This window comes from Cryptomeria japonica, chromosome 9 (genome assembly GCF_030272615.1).
Source record: "Cryptomeria japonica chromosome 9, Sugi_1.0, whole genome shotgun sequence".
In the NCBI taxonomy this organism is placed as follows: Eukaryota; Viridiplantae; Streptophyta; class Pinopsida; order Cupressales; family Cupressaceae; genus Cryptomeria; species Cryptomeria japonica.
Window position 1 is genome coordinate 695,551,598 of NC_081413.1, and position 14,737 is coordinate 695,566,334.

General features: G+C 36.2%; 1 protein-coding gene across 1 annotated transcript in view; it reads right to left on the reverse strand.

The window, feature by feature from the left end:
* Positions 1-5,384: 5,384 nt before the first annotated feature.
* LOC131073944 (ATP-dependent DNA helicase At3g02060, chloroplastic) overlaps positions 5,385-14,737 on the reverse strand; it is a 228,435-nt gene continuing 219,082 nt past the window's right edge. Inside the window, exons 11-14 of the mRNA XM_058010469.2 lie at positions 13,080-13,124; positions 12,704-12,874; positions 12,373-12,558; positions 5,385-5,795 (exon numbers count right to left, since the gene is read on the reverse strand). Of these exons, the coding sequence (XP_057866452.2) occupies positions 5,694-5,795; positions 12,373-12,558; positions 12,704-12,874; positions 13,080-13,124 (504 nt within the window). The 3' untranslated portion in view covers positions 5,385-5,693. The remainder of the gene's footprint in view (positions 5,796-12,372; positions 12,559-12,703; positions 12,875-13,079; positions 13,125-14,737) is intronic.

A 14,737-nucleotide genomic window follows, 5' to 3' on the forward strand; every position in this document is an offset into this window, starting at 1 on the left:
TCAGGACTAGGGCACCCAGCGCCTTGGTCCCCCAGGACCATGGCGCCCAGCGCCCTGGTCCCTCGCCCTATTTTGGGCCCGGTCTCCTATGGGACTTCGGGTCTTTTTGTTTGCAATTTGGAAAATAACATTTCCTGGTCGGCCTAAGGTCAGGAAAATCAGTCTTTTAACCCTAATTGGCAAGTATATAAACTACATTTCCTCTCCCATTTGAGGGAGGAAGGACATATGTGTACAAGACGTGGAAACTCTATTCAAGCATTCAAGCATTCAAGCATTCCTTCAAGCACTTGATCATTCTAAGTCTCCATTCAAGGCTAGGTGTTGCATTCAAGACAAGGATTCAACCATTGAAGAGGAGATCACATACTACAGCATACAAACATACAACAAACAACAACATCTATACCTTCGCATATAAGGATACAAACATCCTTACAACAAGGTACTAGTACTTGTTTTACATTACATTTACAGCATTTCTCATTTCTTGGTTAATTCCAAAACCGAGGTTTGACCTAAGGGCAAACCCCTAATCCCTAACCCCCCAATCGTCTTCGCTTTTCTGTGTGTAGGTTGCAGATACGCGACTGAAATTGAAGATCTGGAATCCTTGTGCAAAGACGAACAGATCCCCCTTCGTTTCGCGGATTTTTCGGAGGACCGTGTGCACGCCGGGTGCCATCGTCCTGTCAACTTTTGCTCAAATTTGCAGGACAGCACCGTCTCGACATTTTACTGCTAATTCCAGGTCCGCAGCTTCATATCATATCCCTATCTCATCTTATAAGCGAATCTTTCTCACTTTCTATGCATTCCTAGCTCAATCATTTTATCTACATTTCTTTACAAAAGAGGGTATCCTTGCTATCACAACCCTTGAAACTCATATAGAATCCAATCTTGCATTGCGTGGGATTGGATCTTGTGGATTTCAACCCCTCTTTTGAATGTAAAGTCCCTCCTAAGTGAAAACCATCAACCCTAGTGACTCTCCCTTCTCTCTCATCGGAGTTGGAGAGGGGAGAACGACTAGGGTTCGATTTTTTCGCTTTACACCAACCTCCCGGCTCTTTTTTCTCCACGTTGGTCTTGGAAAGTTGCGATGCTTGGTCTACATCTAAATATCATATCGTAGACCTTTCAACACATTTTTTTGAAGAACATTTGGAAATTTTGCTACCTAGCTGCCTTCTCCCACACTTTCTATACTATTTATATGGAAGCTCTGCTCATCTGTCTTAATCTCTCCCCTCATCTTAAACTCTTGCATCCCTCCATCCAATCCAATGCTGACGTGCTTGCCATATTGAGAGAGATACAAAATCAACTTAGTTCTTTTGAGGCAAGAATGACAAGTGTTGATTCCAAGAATGAGGCGATCACTAGTCTTCCAAATGATTGATTCTTTGGATGTGAGTTCTACTCAGGTTGTTGAACCTTTAGTTGGTTGCTTTAGCTGCCACTATTATGGAGCAGTAGTCATAGTGTTGCAAATCCTTAAGGATTGCTTCCAAAAATTCATTAAGCAACAAGTAAATGTGAAGGAGTGCTTAAGTTGGATCAACCAGAAAGAAGTTGTTGTTCGAGAAGAGCCACGCACTACAGAGTTGTATGGCAGGGCACCAATGATGCTATCAAGTTGCAAGCAAAGATCTCCACTCTCAACTCAAGGGTAAAGTTTCACTTTCAGGATTACAATTTGATGTAGATCACACTTTCCAGGCTTCTTCAACAATTTGTATAACTTGACAGTGTCCTACGGTGGTTGAGTTCTCTATCAGCTTCACTTTATGCACTTGATCTATAATGTTGTTCTGGTTACTATTGTTGTAGCTCCACTCTCTTTTTTGTGTTCCTTTTGGAGTGCCTGATAGGGTTTCTCTTGTTGTAGCTTCACACTCCTTTCTGTGTTCCTTTTGTTGGAGTGCCTGAGACTAGTTTCTCCAAATTTAAAGTTTCTGGTACTATGGCTTCTTGTTTGTGAGAGGGGGGGTTTATTCCCCTGATTAATCTTCTACTTAACTGTTGTTAGTTGTTTTCCTTTTAGCAGACTACTCTTATTGTTGTTGTCTTTCTCAAGAGTCTTGTTGCTGATATTGTCATTGTAAACTATTTTTTAACTTTCTTCATCCAATAAAAAAGTGATTCTTTTTTTTCTTCGATGCCTCTGAATCGATGATGTGTTATATATGTATCCCTTCAATGTGAATGGTAAGTTATGTCTATCCTACCAGTCACCATCCTTGCAAAGATGGTGACTCTCCATAACTAATTAAGTTGTTATCGCGCCCAATCCCACATAAATAGCTCGTATAGATGTTGCATAAGGATCGTTATCTATAATCTTTAATTAATATTAAACTATCTTTCAAGTGAATCGTTGCCCTTCATTTGATAATTGTAGTTAAGTTATAACCATTGTTTCCTTAATTCATCATCAAAGTCTTTTCTTAAAAACAACTAATTCATAGGGTCACTGTCCATTTGGTGATCACTAGGTTTAATTGTTGATGATCGTTGGGCATGTCTTTGTTTTATTCTTTCATCGATGGGGTCGTGATAGTCCGTCTTTCCTGAGATTGCTTATCATCAAGCAATTTCATATTCGAATGCTTGAAGACTTCTTCTCCCTCCCACGTAGCATCTTCTATGGGTAGGTCCTTCCACTTCACCAAGATTTTGAAAATAGTCTTATTCCTCTATCTCTTCTCTTGCACAATGAGAATGCTTTTTGGTTCCAAGATTAGTTTGCTTTCATCATTAAGTGGGTCTACTTCCACATGGGAGTAAAATGTTGCTCTAACAGTTTTTTGAGTCGTGATACATTAAATAAATTGTGGATTCTGAGGTTTTCTAGGAATTCCAATTCATAGGCCACTTCACCTATCCTTCTCAAGGTTTTGTACAGCCCGCAAAATTGAGGTTTTAAGTTGTTTTGCTCTAATGGTCTTGATGGAAGACTACTTGTATGGTTATAGTCATAGGAACACTAGATCTCCAAAGGTTTTTTCGGTTCGATTTCAATCGGCATAGATCTTTTGTTAGCTTTGTGTTTGATGCAAATTGTCCTTGATTGTGTTCAAAATGTCCATACTTTGCTGGATGAAATCCTTGGCCCCTGACACTCAACTTTCTTGTAGAACCAAACTTCTGAAAGAGGTCGCCTCTTATCCATATAATACCTTGAATAGGCTCATTTTAATTGACATGTGGTGGGTGGTATTGTAACAATACTCACCAAGGTGCAACCATTTTATCTATGCATTATGTTGGCCTATGACATAATTTCTCGAGTACCCATCCACCCAGTTGTTAACAATCTTTGTTTGTCCATCAGTTGGAAGGTGATAACTCATATCGGGTGTGATTTCAGTTCCTACTAGATGGAAGAGTTTTTGCCAGAATAAGCTAAGGAACCGACTATCTATACCACTTACAATGTTTCTTGGAAGACCATGTAGTCTAAAGATTTTCTTGAAGAAAACCTCGACTATTTGTGGAGCTTGATACTAGGTAGATATTGTTATGAATTGTGCGTACTTGGTGAGACGATCCATTATTACATATATAAAATCCTTTCCTTGAACTTTGGGTAATCCCCTTATGAAATCCATAGTTAATACTTTCCCATTTTTTATTTGGAATGGGTAAAGGTTGTAGGAGACATGTGGGGAGGTCTTGCTCAGTTTTGTTTCTTTGACAAATTATACATTCGTGTACATGTCTAAAAACATATTTCTTGAGGCCCTTCCAAAAGCATTTTCCCCTTATTTGTTTGCAATTTTTTGTAGCACCCCTAGTGCCCAGCTAAAGGATTGTTATGGTATTCCTTGATGATCTTGTCCTTCATTTTCAAATTTGGCACAAGGAATACCCTATTCTTGTATAGGATAACCTCTTCTACTACTTTATATTCCTCATTGGGCACATTTCCTTCTAGGATATCATTAGCTTGTGGGTCCTTGAGGTATTATGCAATAATTTCATTCTTCCACTCAATTGTGACACCTATTATGGAGTTCAAGTGGGGTCATCCCAACAGGGCATCTACTATGATGTTGTTTGTCCCTTTCACATATTCAATGTGAAAGTCATAGGCTTGTATCTTGCTTACCCATTTCTGTTGTTCATCATTTAGATCCTTTTGATTCATAAAAAATCTCAACTAGCATGATTGATTTTAACATTGAACTTCCCAAAAACCAAATATTGTTTGAACTTGGTTAGGGCGTGTGTAATGGCTAAAATCTCCTTATCATAGATGGAGTGATGTCTCTCAGTTTCAATGAGCTTGCGGCTTTGGAAAGCGATTCAATATTTGTTTTGCATAAGGACTTCTCCAATGCCTTCCCCGGAAGCATCACACTCCAATTTGAAAGGCAATGTAAAATCGGGAATGGCTAGGATGGGGCACAAGGTCATTACCTCTTTTCATTTCTCGAAAGCCTATTGAGTCACTTCATTCCACACAAAGGCCCCTTTTTTGGTTAAGTCTATGATGGAGTGATAAGTTTAGAAAATCCATGTACAAATCAATGGTGGTAATAACTACATTGTCCCACAAAACCCCTTAGATGTGTTAGAGTTCTTGGTTGTGGCCATGCCTTAATGGATTTAATTTTCTCCTCATCCACACTCACTCTTTGTGCATTGATTTTATGACCAAGGTAAAGGACCTCTTTAAGCCCAAATTCACATTTGGGTTTTTTTGGCATATAGTGATTCTTGTTCCAAAATGCTTAGAACTTGCTCGATATGCTTAAGATGTTCTTCCCATGTCCTAAGATAAATAAGAATGTCGTCGAAGAATATTAGTAGAAACCTCATTAGTTGAAATGTTGTGGCGGCATTGATCAAGCCAAAAGGTAGGACCAAAAATTCAAAGTGTCCATAGTGACACCTAAAAATTGTCTTGGGAATATCTTCTTTCCTCATTCTTATTTTAAGGTACCCAGAACGTAGATCAATCTCCAATTGAAATGTCCCCAATTTTTATTCTTTCACCGATGGGTCGCAACATCATCCTTGATGGGATAGTGTGGTGCCCTGCTGCCGACTGGAGACATTGCACCTCAACCCCTCAAGGGGCTGCTAACCTATGGCCTCGCTGTGGGGAGCAAGGGAGGAATAAGAATGAATCATGAAGACAGCCACAGCCATGACCATAGTTGGATCAGCAACAAGAAGGATACAATTGAGTGGAAACTGCAAAAGTTACTTTTTGGGCCATCAAAATTTTACTAAATGCATACAATACTTCTGAAAAAAATTAGAAGTGCATATCTTAATTATTCTGAATAAAAATTTAGACTCCGATCATTTCTCAGATCCATTAATGCAAAATAGTCGGGCATCTCAATAGAATTTTACAGACTTCACCATAGAGAAAATGATAATTTAATGCCTCAAAATTTTGTTGAAACTGTTGGATACAAAATTTTAACGATGCAGGGTAATAAATCACTCATCAATTTGGCCAACTTGAACTCTTCTATAATCTAAATCTGTGTATCAAATTTCCCCATGATTTCCGTCCTAACTGAGTCTCAACAAATGATAATACAATGAGGAAACCAGAAAAGTTTCCAATAAATTAGAACATGGTGACTCAAGAATATATGCATGGGAAAACCCACATTTTACATGCAAAAAATATGCACCAATACATTCACCTATTACAGAAGACAAATTCAATACTTTATAAAGGCTGGTAGACCAGCGTGCATATCTGCCAAGCATTCAAATAGCCATTCTAATAGCCGCTCATTTGGCATATCCACAAAAAGATGTGCCTGCATGTACAGAAACTTAGTAAGTCCAAGTTCTTACTGTATTTCAGGATTACAGGTAATAACAATAGTGTTAGAATATAAATCTTACCTTTGTAATAAAGTCACTGTAGTGACTCGAATGATTTATTAGTATTGCGGTTTTTAGCATTAAGATATAAGACAAGTGTCACATTTATGTTTGTCAGTTTCATCTCCCAGTCTATACAAGGAAATGAACTACATTGCAATAGTCATTCTAATATCTAATTGAATAACAGTGTTCTATTTTTCACAATATGTTATCAGAGGCAGGTCAAACTTTGAAGAATTCATGAAGAGAAAGGCTGTTGTGCACAGCTCAGAAAAATTATGAGTTGAAGTTTTAGAGCCAAATCACAGGTAGGAAAATTCAAAATCATGCGCTGATTCATAGGAACTGTGGTCAGGGATTTCTTAAAATTGCAGTCTGATTCATGGGAATCACAGGCAGAAGGAAAAAGGGCTAAAGTTGCTGGGTTACTGTTTAAAAATTGCGTGCACTTTTAGATGATCAGAATCACAGGACTGAAAGGGAGTTTACTAGTTACAGCAAGAAAAGGTGGGGGTATTACCAGTCAGAAAGAGAAGTGGTGCATTTTTTAGCCCTTTTTTGCAATCGTGCAGAGTTTGAAGGGCGTGAGTCACTGAATCACATCATTCAGACAGCAGAAAGGTCACACGCGAGTTTTTAACAGTCGAGGGTTGCAGAAAATTATAGCACACAGCATGGGATTGGCAAGAGGATCATCAGATCACAACAAGGGCACACAGCCAGTGCTGGAGAGTTGCAAGTATTTCTATTTCAAGTCTATAATTTCAAATTTTCTATAGTTAGGAAAATTTAAGGGGTTTTTCAAATATTTTTCGAAGAGAAAGATTAAGATGAATGTGGAATTTTTGGTAAATTCTACAGGCTTTTCATATAGTTTGGAATATTTCTTGGAGAAAAATATCACTTAAAATGCCAAATCCTCTAATCTGCTGAATGTGTATAAAGGGGAAAACGATACTGGGTTTGCTGATAACTATTAGATCAGCATAGCAGATAATGATTGCCAAATTCAATATGTTTGTTTTGAGAGTATTTTTTATGTACCAGGTATTTGAGTGTAAAAGAGTGCCCAAGGGAGAACTCAAAAAAACAAATGTAGTTAATATAGCCATTGATGAAGATTTTTGTGATATTGGAAGTCATGAAAAATTCACTAATGAATTAGACATATTTTAATAAGCCTATTTCTTGAAGAGAAGTAGGGATCTCTTGTAGATAAGATTTTGCATGGATGGTTGTCAAGATAGTTCAGGAGTGTGTAGATCTTGAGAACTATACTTTTACAAGAATTATGAGACAATTTGATGCAGCATTGTGGATGTAGTGTCTGATAATTCAAGAGATCTGAGATTTGGGAGTTTGGGTAGGTGGTCATCCAGCTTGAGTACTACATTTTTATGAGGGTTTGAGGCAGCTTAAAGAGTTCTAATTGGACCAAGAATTGTTTTCAAAAAACGTTTCTGAAGAATATATGTTGGTGTGTTTCATTTTTAATACAGCAAGCAAGCCTTAGGAGGGGTTGTTAGAATATAAGCTTACCTTTGTAATAAAATCACCAGACTTGAGTGATTTATTAGTGCTATTTTGGAATTTAGAATCTAAGAGAAATGATCACATTTATGTTTGTCAGTCTCATCTCTCAATCTTTTTATAAGGAGATGAACCTCCTTGCAATAGTCATCCCAATATATTTTGATAAACTGAAAATTTGAAGAGAGTTCTCCAAATGATAAGATTTGAAAAAAAAATTGCTATGAACCTATTAAAAAAAAAATATAAATCTACATGTTCTATTATATTTATTATTTAAAAATCAAAAAGTTAAAATCAAACTCTAAAAAAAAATCTAATTAATTATTAATAAAAAAAATTAAGTTGATCAGTTAGAAAAACTTTAAACTAAACATAAACCATAATTAAAATTAAACATTAATTTATATAATTATTAAACTTAATAAATCTATTTTTATCATAAAACCTAACAAAAATTAAAATTTATCAGAAAATTAATTAAAATATTATAAATTATTAGTAACTTTAAATCACTCCTAATATTTAAAAATCAGTCTGTCTCTTTAGTTGGTTGATCGTCATTAAAGGTACTGGGTCTTTCCATCAACTTGAGTTTGACTCCTAATTACTAATAAAATCGGCGTGAGGCAACCATCTTACATTTAGGAGGTGCCCATTAGAGTCTAAGAATTCTACAGGTCTTCCATTTCTCTCCGTTCTCAAAATAAAAATTCAAAAATAAATATAATAAAAAATTAAATTTATATGAAAGATTCTATTAAAATTAAAACTTCTTAAAAAAATTTAAAATTTTGAATTAAAATAAACCAAAATTTATATAAAAGAAATTAAAATGAAAAGGAAAAAAGTTACTAATAATTAAAAAAAAAATCAAAAATATGGATGAAAAGTTGGAGCCTGCTATGGTGTAACCAAAACATTTTATATGGGCTACTTGGCTGCCACAAATAAAGAAGACAGCGGATGAGAGTGAGCGAACTAGAGGAATTAATGCAGATAATCCTGAGCTTGGAATCAAAGTTGTGGGACAGAACATATTGTTGAGAAGGATCTGCAAGCTCCCTACTAAGGCTGGTTTCCCATGGGGGGCTTTAGGATCTATTTTAAGGTCCAAATGGTCCCATGAAGAAAATAAAATAAAATGCTACAGGATTAATTGGAATCTCTTCCTGAAAAATAGAAGCCCCTACTTTCCAGGACAGTAGATTTGAGCAGGTGGAAAAGGTGCTTAACTATAAATTGCCCCACCAGCTTAGACTTTTTGTATCATGTCAATCATCAGAAATTTTTTAATTTTTACCAATAATTTTCTTGTTATTTATATTTATTTACTTTGTTGAATTGAATATGTTAAATAATAAAATTCATGAGACCATCAACTTCCATGAATAGCTTAAACATTTAACCTTACAGCACTACAAAATTCATGGGACCCTAGCCTAAGTTAACCAAGAAAGTCAGCCCAAACATACCAAGCAAATCGAATGGCAGCCAGAAGAAACAAGGGGGCGACTATGCAGATGTGAGCCAAAACAAACAAGGAAAAGTGGTAGATAGGATTTTCGATAGGAAGGTAATATACAATGAAGTAACGATTGCAAAGATGCTAGTTATGGAGATAAGAAAGGAGGTGGAATGTAATGTCCCCTTCTCCTTAGCACATGGACATTCACGAGGTTGGCCTATAATTGATCCTCGTAGACCAAGGAGTTGATTAGGGGGTCGACGTGGCGGAGATTGGTGGCTTCACATCTCATTATTATTTGGTCTTTTGGTGATATAAGTGGATAACACATATCATGGGATGTGTGCACTTTAATAATAATAAAATAATATTTTAAAAAGTGCATTTAAATAACATGTATAATAAAATAATATAAAGTGTACCTACCCCTATCTTCTAGAAGGTATCTTATGATGAGTTATGAAAAGAATAAATAGAAGAGGGGAATACATGTTTTGGCATCAGTTGTTTTGTTATCTCTTGAATTGAGTTGTGGAGCCAAGGGTTGTCCGCAAAATTGGTCTTAGGGAACGATACTTCCCTTCGATCCGCATAACTGAGGAGGTGGAAGATCCTTTGAAGGGTTGCTTTGTGAGTGAGGAATATTCGGTTCTTCACATTGAGCTTATGGAGTTTTCATGTCAGTTTTGAGGAGTTTTGCTTCAGACCTTCATAAGTTTTGCTTCAGACCTTCATAATGTCACGATTTTGTTTATTGGTCATAGTAGATGCATGCCCTCATGTGTTTAAGGTCAGCAATCTTATCTATGGAAGAAGGCAATATTATTTGTTGTATTTTGAAGGTGAATCGAATTAAGTTGCTGCTGGTTATCAGTCTGAAGCAGACTATACCCTCCCATGATCTTGTTCATTCATCATCATTTGTGCATCGATTTCCATATTAGAGGACAGTGATTTCAATTGATGAGCAAGGTGACTTCTTTGTGATATTTTGAATGAGTTTTGGTGATAGTTTCGGCTATATCTGAGTATCTGATCAGAACAGACTTGTGCCTCTTGAAACCTTCAATTTGGGTTATTACTCCATGGTTTGGCCTTGAGACACACCATTGGGTAAAGTGCCTTCTTCTAGGATTGAGACCAACCAGTTTAGAAGGTGAATTGGAGCACTTGTATGCAGTCCACTTTGGTATCTCAGACCTTTCAATTGCAGCAGTAGGGGCGGCATTGGACATGGTTCGATCTTGCACTTTGGAGGTTCATTGTCAGTTGATATTTCTTGCTTCTTCACCGCAGTTATACCAGGTTCTAAGTTATCACATCTTCATTGCATTTTCAGTTTGAATGTATGAGTCTATAACTGTCATATGTCCTCCGACAATCTGAAAGTGTTCATTTCTGTTGGTCAATATATTTGATGTAAATCGGCTATTGTAATGAGCCTATTTTGATTCATTAATGAAGGATTTATAAGGCTGTCCCTCATTTAGACATTGTTATATGATGCTTGCCAATTGTTTGTCTTAATGACAGTCTGCTGTAACCTTTATTTTCTGTATACCATTATATGTCAATGAATCCAACTTTAGTAATTATGGTTGCACTATCATTCTAGATCGTAGTTATATGTTTAGCAAGTCACCAAATTGTTTAAACAAGGGCTTTATAATGTCAAGACATGTCTGAAGTATCTTGAACCAGTCATGTGCCAAGTGTTTGATGAAATTCTCCTAAGGGCCAAAGACTGAAAATTGATATCAGAATTGGTGAGGGACATTACATGGAAGATGGCTAGAGCATTATAGTAAGATAGGTGTTGTAGAACACTTCAGTACATTGTGGTCATCTCGTCCCGTGCATACCATTTGGATTGGACAATCTTGGCACCCTTTCCTGTTAGCTCTTATGGTTACTTAACCCTCTACACAGAAATTCTCGGTGCTTGTTTTTAATTCTTTGATGACAAAAATAAGGTTTTAGAGATAGGATAATGGTTTTGGGAGGTCACCACATAGTTTCTACTTTCTAATGCTGTGGTTTCCCAACTTCAACCCTTTCACAAAATAATTCAGGGTATCTCTACTATGGGAAAGGCTTCTAAATCTGCCTCTTCATTTTTGGATGCATTCTACTTCAAAGAATACATGCAATTTTTTGGGCAAATTTATACCACAGGCGCTCTTTAACAACTAGAGCAAGGATTCTTATAGCAACAAGCAGAGATAACGGAGGATTAAAAGCCAGATTCAGAGGTGCCACATGTGATGGTGTCTATATCCATGAAGCCAAGAGAAGGTGATAGAAAATGCAAACAAGCAAGGATAGAAAATAGGGCAATAGAAGTTGAGCTTATGATAATTCAAAAGAATGTGCTGCGCTGCAAAATGCATTGGAGCAAGAGGTTAGCTCTTGCAAAGAAGAGGACACTTTAGAGGTGAATAACTATGAGATTGAGGTGGAGGGAGGGGAGTCTCTCATCTCACCCACAAATACTGAATGGTAGATGATAAAAAGTAATAAATCTAGGCCCGTCAAGATTACAATTTTGAGTATGACACTGAAGTCCCACTTTCAACAGAAGAAGAAAATTGTTGAATAGTCATTTAGAGTGCTTGATATGCTAGGATTTAGTTTATTGGTATGTGTAAGAGGACTCTTAACTCCCCGTCTAAAGCTTTTTTTTATAGAAAGGTTTCTGGATAAGATGCATGCAATTATTTATTTCTTTAAAATTTCAGATCCATCATTTGCTCTGTTCTTGAACTCTACATTTCCTGATGATGGATCACAAAGTGTGATCCAAAACATTGAAAAAATAAACAATTGCACACAATTTATCCAGAAACCTTCTCTACATAATGTATTTACAAATGACAACAAAAATATTTTAAAATAACTAACTCTAAAAATCTTCTTCAAGGTTGTGAATCAGTGGAATGAAGAAAACAGCAGAAGCAGTAGAAGAGCAAATAAAACACAGCAGCTGAGGAAATGAGAACCAGGAGCTGCCTGAGTTTGATAGAACCCTCCCCACACACCCACAGACATCCAAACTTGAACAACAGGTATCCAAATTTTGAGATAAAACCGCAGAAAACAGCATTAAGCAAACAACAGCTGCAGAATCAAACAGTACCTACAATCTTCCTGAATCTATGGTACGACCCAATAACAACAGTGTAATCTTAAGTACATAACAACAATTATTATGGCTTTAAATAATAGGCCCTAGCAGAAATTCTAGCAGCAGTGAATCAATTATTCTTCGATAAAGTCAAAGCCTGAACATTCTATATGAGATTTAGGGCATTTTTTTGAACAGTTGCTTTCAAGTCTGTTGATCTTCAAATTTGTACATGGAAAATTCGGTAAACTGTGACTTAGCTTTTAGATACCATCTTAACTCAGAAATATCAAAATATATTAATATGCAAAAATGTTACAAGCAATGAAATTTCTTATCATGCTATGAAGAATTTAGATATCATTGTGCAGAGATCTAGACAAACCTTAATACATCCATCCTCAAACTTTAGAGAAGAACGCAGATGATCAGTTGACATAGCTTCTAAAAGAAATTTGAATGCTTCTTTTGTCATGCTTGTCCTCATTACAAGTGTTTTTACAGATTTTACAATTTCAGTAATCCCGAGGTCTGCGGCCATCCGTTTCACATAAATCTTTTTCAGGATGAGCTGATCATCCAATCACACAAAATGGTCAAATAAATGAGATTACTAAATAAAGAATCAGTGTCAAATTTTATACCACAAAGCTTCCTCTTCAGTGTCCAGGCTAAACAATTCATGAATGGTTAATGGCAAATGAATCAGAAGATACCTCCATGGATGGTGGTTCTTTCCCATATTGACGACGCAATTGCTCTGTGAAGTTCATGAGAGACCATAGGTCCTTCTGAGCAGCTCCCTCAGCTTCCTCAATAACTCTTGTAGGATCATCTAACTCATCAATGTATTCAAAAGGTAGGCGAGACTTTATATCAAAACCAAGCTGCCATAGAGGTACAATACAACAGCAAATATAAGAATTGACCTTAGATATTCATCTAGGATCTAATTAGCTAGCATATTATAAAAACATAGCAACATTCCAGACACATACTACAGCTCATTCAGATGACCAAGGTACAAATCAATGAAGAAATTGCAATGTTGCTATGTTGCCACCTGCATATCATACCAAGATTCATCCTTACCTGAACAACTTCATATGGAACAGGAACCAGTCGATATTGTCCAACCTGAACACAAATCCATTCTGTTTTAGTCTAGGCCAGTGTTCCAAGACATCTTACAGTGTGAAATTGGTACCATTAAAAAATAGGAATTCAGTTTCAGTAAGTAAAACATCACTGTTTTGCATGAACTTATAAGTTATAACTAAAATGTCTGAGAGAAAAATACATTAAGAGCACTAAATTTTATGCAGGAACTGCCTATTTTTGAGACAGTAACTAATAAGAAAATAACTGATTTCCACTGTTTAGAGATGAACTCAATCAAAAAAATGTAAGATTTATTGTGGGATGGAATTAACATTTTTGGGAATATTAAAATATATCACAGATGGAAATATGCATGGTTTTACTAACAATTTGATTTATGATTGTGTAAAAAGATAACAATTTTCAAACCAGAAATTCTAATCAATGACTTGATAATTAAAACTGGTGAAACTTACAAGTTGCCAATGTTACAATCTGGGTGACATCCTGGACATCTTGAGGACTTGCAGACTTGGACAGGATGTCCCTTATTTAAGATCTGGATAACCTGCTTCATTTGGTGTATAAAAATTACAAAAGGTAAGCTTTTAAGGAAAATGCCCTAAAAAGTTAAAGGGGGGATGATGGTCGTTGCAAATTCAGTACATTCTATTTAAACTTTTTTAAATTTCTATTTATTTTAGTTTAAGATATTTAAATAGCCATTTCCCAACCAACTCTAAATTTCAGAAAAAAAAATTGTCCTCAAAATCATGTCCCTAGTGTCCCGTTAACTCAAAGAAACATTGCCATTTTCCTTCACCCAATCCATGAATCAAAATAACCTAAATGATCCAGAGAACATCTTGGGTTGTTCAAGCCATTTTAACATAAATTATGCAATTTTCCAAAAACATTTATTTCAGTATTTTCTATATTTTAACATTTTGCATTGTTGAACCCTTCCAAAATGGAATTCAGCAATAAGGTTTTGTCTATAGGTGCTTTGAGACTGATTTTAGTATCCCTTAAAGTTACCTCAAAGAACCTTTATTGGTTTGTGACCTAATAAGCTTTCTAACAGATCCAAACATTGAGTTTCTAGATACAGGTTAGCAGTTATGGCCCTGACAGGTGAAGGTAACAAAAAAACTCTCAACAACCATTTATAATTATCTAATAAGTTTTCCCTCATCTAATTGTCCATTTTGACTTTCAAGGACACAGGTCATTATCAAGTGTGTTGAAGCAAATTCAAATGGCTATGCATTGTTATGCTAACACTACAAACCTAACAATTGGCTGCCTTTAATTGATAAAAAGATAGGATCAAGTTTAATTACAATTCAGCATTCCCAATGAGCTCCAGCACCCTTGACACATTTATGCCCAACGATGAGCACAAGAGTTGACAAGGGGAACTGGAATGTCTACCATAGGAGGAGACAGAAGAACTGATTTAGCTCTCCAAAAGAGCTCTGGTTCTGTTATTTTGTCACACATGAACATTCAGCTGAAAATTGTAACTTGTGCATCAACCAATGTGTGACTTACCTCCTTCTGCATAAATGATAAAGACCATTTGGTTTCCAATCTGTTGGCCCACTTGTGGTCCGCCCAATTGAAAATTTTTAAGTCGGGCCCCTCTA